Raw genomic sequence first — 3,804 nt, 5'->3', positions numbered from 1 at the left:
TCATTTATTATTTCATGGATTTAAAAATTGTTTAGATTTTCAATATTAGGAAATAAAAATCAAGGGATATGAACGCGCGCAGCATGCTCGTGCACTTACTGTTAGGAATGAATAATATTGAAGTGGAAGAAACATTCACTTTAAAATGTAGTTTTTGCGTGTTGGCTACGCCGAGATTCTGGGAACCTTGTTGTGCCAGTACTGCTCACATGCTTCTACTTTCAAGACGTTTAATACGACAATTGCTTTCAGTGTCGCTTCGTTATTTACTCGTGTTTATTTTATTATATACTATTTGTATATATTTTTTCATCAGTCGCTTGTCGAATTATGTTCATTATTACTTCAATTCGTGTCAATTTGTTGTAATTCATTACAGTTTGTTTGTTGTGTTTCGTGTCGATTTATATATTCAGCTTTCCTTCTCTGTTATATCAATTAAAAAGTATGTACGCGGGTGATGAATTCAGAAAAATATTCACAGATGGTCTGTTTACTTCCGTCCACGGATCGCATATTTCAGAAAGCCAGTTTTATCCAAATCTTTGTCACGTATGCTTCTCTCACAACAGAGAGACGCCCTTAAAAATTTGTGGCGGATGCAGAATGATCTCCTACTGTGGCAAAGATCATCAAAAAAGACACTGGCCAAAACACAAAACTTTGTGCCTCCCAATTTCAAATTTATTAAAAGCAACTGGCGAATCAAATATCTTTGACGCAGTGTCTTCAGTTGATTCAAAATCCAAATCATTAGATACGGAACAATCGCTTGTCTATCAACACATCACTAATGCCTGCAACGACCGGAAGATTTATCCGTACGAGTTTCAAATGATTCATTTTAATAGAAGTTGCGAAGTGTGTGAAGAAACCGATACAACTCTTTTAAAAAGTTGCGAAAACTGTCCACAAGCGAATTTTTGTGCAGATCACGAGGGGCATCCGAATCACGTTCAATATTGTGACTTGTATACTATTTGCTGTTTCTTGGACGCTTTGGAAGTATCCTTTGGTAAATTGGGTCTGGAAGACATGTGTACAATATGTGTGCCAAAAATTTCACGCTTACCACGATCCATGGAGGAGTTTATGAACATTCCACCAGGTATCAGCTGTCAGGATCTAAGTTATTGGCTCTCCAAATCCCTTTCTCAATATGTAACAAAAGTTTTAACGTTGCTCTACGCCTTGGAGAAAATTAATTTTTCTGAAAATCAAGAATTGATAGTATACGTAATTGATAAAAATACCGAATTGATGAGTTATTACGAATTAATTTTAAATTTTTTACCCCGAGTAGAAAAAATAAGGATCATATTTACAAGTTTAGTGGCAAGGCCTTCTGAAGAATACACATGTCAGAAGGTACCTTCACTTGCGGTTCAGAGAATTATTTTCGAGGTTCGTGAATTCTGTTTCGACAAAGATCACGCAGACAACAATATATCTATTCAACCAACCATTGTTGTGGGATATGATCTTTCTGTTGAGTTTTTGAAAGAATGTTCAGGATTGATTTTAGCTCTGAAAAACTTTAAGTGTCCCTTTCTCTTGACATCTTCTTGCGAAAATGAAGCTCGCGACATTCATGAAAGGATGAAGGGAATATTTGGCTCTGAAAACGATTTCTACGTTGAACGGAATCCTTTTTCGAGTCTAAGGCCAGTCAGATGTGCCAACGGATTTGAACGAATAAGTCACCAGAATGCCTATAATATCATTTTTTATCAGAATTCGTATTCTGAAGATGATTCTGATTCAACTCTTGAAATGAATTATGATTTGCATCAGGAGTCTTCATCTACAGCATCTACCATTGATAATGATGATTACGATAAGTTGGTGAGCGATCATCGTGAATTGTTGGAGGAGAATAGGCACTACAAAGAGAAATATATTCTGATGATGAAAAAGAATGAAAGTTTGACGAGTACCTTTGAAGAAATAAAAGAAGAGTGTCTTTCGGGTATAGAAAAACTGACAAAGGCCATTCATAAACTTCAAGTTAAGGTTAAGCAGGTATACAATCTTACGGCATATTTGCTTGAAAATTATAAATTTTTCTTTATAAATGAAACGAAACATGCTTATCAACGACAAATAATGATTCTCTTTTCATTTGAGTAAAGAATTTATTTAAAATTTCGATTTTTGTTCCAGGATTTGGATGATTGTTCTTGATGAAGCGAAGATAAATTTTTGTTTGCCCTGAACACTGATAAAAAAATCATATTTAGGAATGGATGGAAGGTTTATTAAAATGGGTTTCAAAGTATTTAAATGTCAAATCTCAGTATTTTTTGAAACAATTAAAAAAATATCTTGAACCTCGAAAGTCAATCATTTGGAAATAAGCAACTTAATTCAAGGTATATACAATACAATAGAATAATGTAAAATATCATCCTCTTAAACTTTTTACTCAAAATTTTCACGATAAAGAGCTAAATTAAAAATATTTCCTGGACATAGCGTACTATAATTTTGAGAAAATGAATTGTTTGAATATCATATTACGTCATGCCCATGATCTTTATTTTTTGACCACGCATTATTTATTATCGAAAAACTTATTTTGACATTTAATAATATTTTAATAGTTTATAATATGGTTAAAATTGGCACCAGATTTTCTCAGTTTGAAAGTTCAGAGAATATTTTTTCATTCAATATGTCAACAATGTATCAATTATTTTTACTATAACTTAGATTTCAGAAGATTTGAAAGAATTTCAACATATTTCAAGTAATTTTGAGGTACTTTAAAATACAATTTGACGAGATTTCCAAAGCTTTTTGAGGATTCCACAAGATTTCAGGGCATTAAAAAAGTTTGAGGATATTTGAAACGTTTTCAAACGAATACGAGATGTTTCACAGATTTCAAATGATATTAAAAGATTTTAAGAGTTTGAAGAAATTTCCTAGTACGCTTTTAAAGAGAATCTTAAATTTTACTAGATTCAGATAAATGCTAAAGAGTTTAATTAGATTTCAAGACATTTTACTATGTTTTTAGGGATTTAAGAACGATAGATTTGGGGATTACAAAATATTTTAAAGGATGTCCTGGGGTTTCGAAGATTTTAAGGAATTTAAAGGTGCTTCTTTGATTTCATGGGATGTCAAAGGATTTTAGGAGGTTTCAAATGATTCAAGAGTATTATCCGCGAATTTTAAGGAATTAAAACAATTTGACGAAATTTCAAAGGATTTTCGAATATGATACAGAATTTTAGAATTTACGAAATTTAAATTAGACCAAAATCCAAATTAAAAATCCCATTTAACGTCCAATAATCAAATTGATACAAAATCCTGTTATACAAAACAAGAATCCAACGACCAAATTTGGACCACAACGAATAAACGAAACCCAAAAAAACCCTATTGTAATCTGAAATAAACCCAAAAAAACAAACAAACAAAAAACAACAAAAAAATTAAATAAAATTTTCGGAAAAAAATAAAAAAGAGGAAAGAAAAATGAGAAGGCAGCCAACCACATCCCCTTCCTTCTCTTTTTCTTTCTTTCGTCTTTTTTATTTTTATGACCATCAAATTACAATAAAATAAAAATAAAAAACATAAATAAATAAATTTGCATTACCAACGTTTCGGTACTCGTATCAAGGCAAGAAATCGGTACCCTGATCAAGGCACGAAAAATTTAAGTGGTTGAAATTGACAGCACCCACGAACAGGTTCTCTCTCTTTGATACCTGAGAATCGAATGAGGGTCAGTAGGCCAATCTGTTGTAAACACAATATAAATATCTGTCATCACTACATCAGAAATAG

The 3,804-nt window shown here is 32.1% G+C and overlaps 1 protein-coding gene across 1 annotated transcript; it reads left to right on the top strand.

The window, feature by feature from the left end:
• Nucleotides 1-215: 215 nt before the first annotated feature.
• On the top strand, nt 216-2,364 carry LOC117167664. Its single transcript, XM_033352756.1, has 2 exons — nt 216-2,022; nt 2,164-2,364. Exons 1-2 carry the CDS (start codon nt 448-450, stop codon nt 2,182-2,184), a joined length of 1,596 nt encoding a protein of 531 aa, XP_033208647.1. The 5' UTR covers nt 216-447; the 3' UTR covers nt 2,185-2,364.
• The last annotated feature ends 1,440 nt before the right edge of the window (nt 2,365-3,804 follow it).

Source organism: Belonocnema kinseyi, chromosome 2 (assembly GCF_010883055.1).
Source record: "Belonocnema kinseyi isolate 2016_QV_RU_SX_M_011 chromosome 2, B_treatae_v1, whole genome shotgun sequence".
In the NCBI taxonomy this organism is placed as follows: domain Eukaryota; kingdom Metazoa; phylum Arthropoda; class Insecta; order Hymenoptera; family Cynipidae; genus Belonocnema; species Belonocnema kinseyi.
Note: the sequence above shows the minus strand (reverse complement) of the source record. Positions and strands in the feature narration are given on the sequence as shown.

Excerpts from the sequence above, each read along its gene's own strand:
- LOC117167664 (XM_033352756.1), top strand. The coding sequence starts at position 448 with ATGTACGCGGGTGATGAATTCAGAAAAATATTCACAGATGGTCTGTTT. Across the intron at positions 2,023-2,163 it reads TTCAAGTTAAGGTTAAGCAG|GATTTGGATGATTGTTCTTG; the intron begins GTATACAATCTT and ends TTTTTGTTCCAG.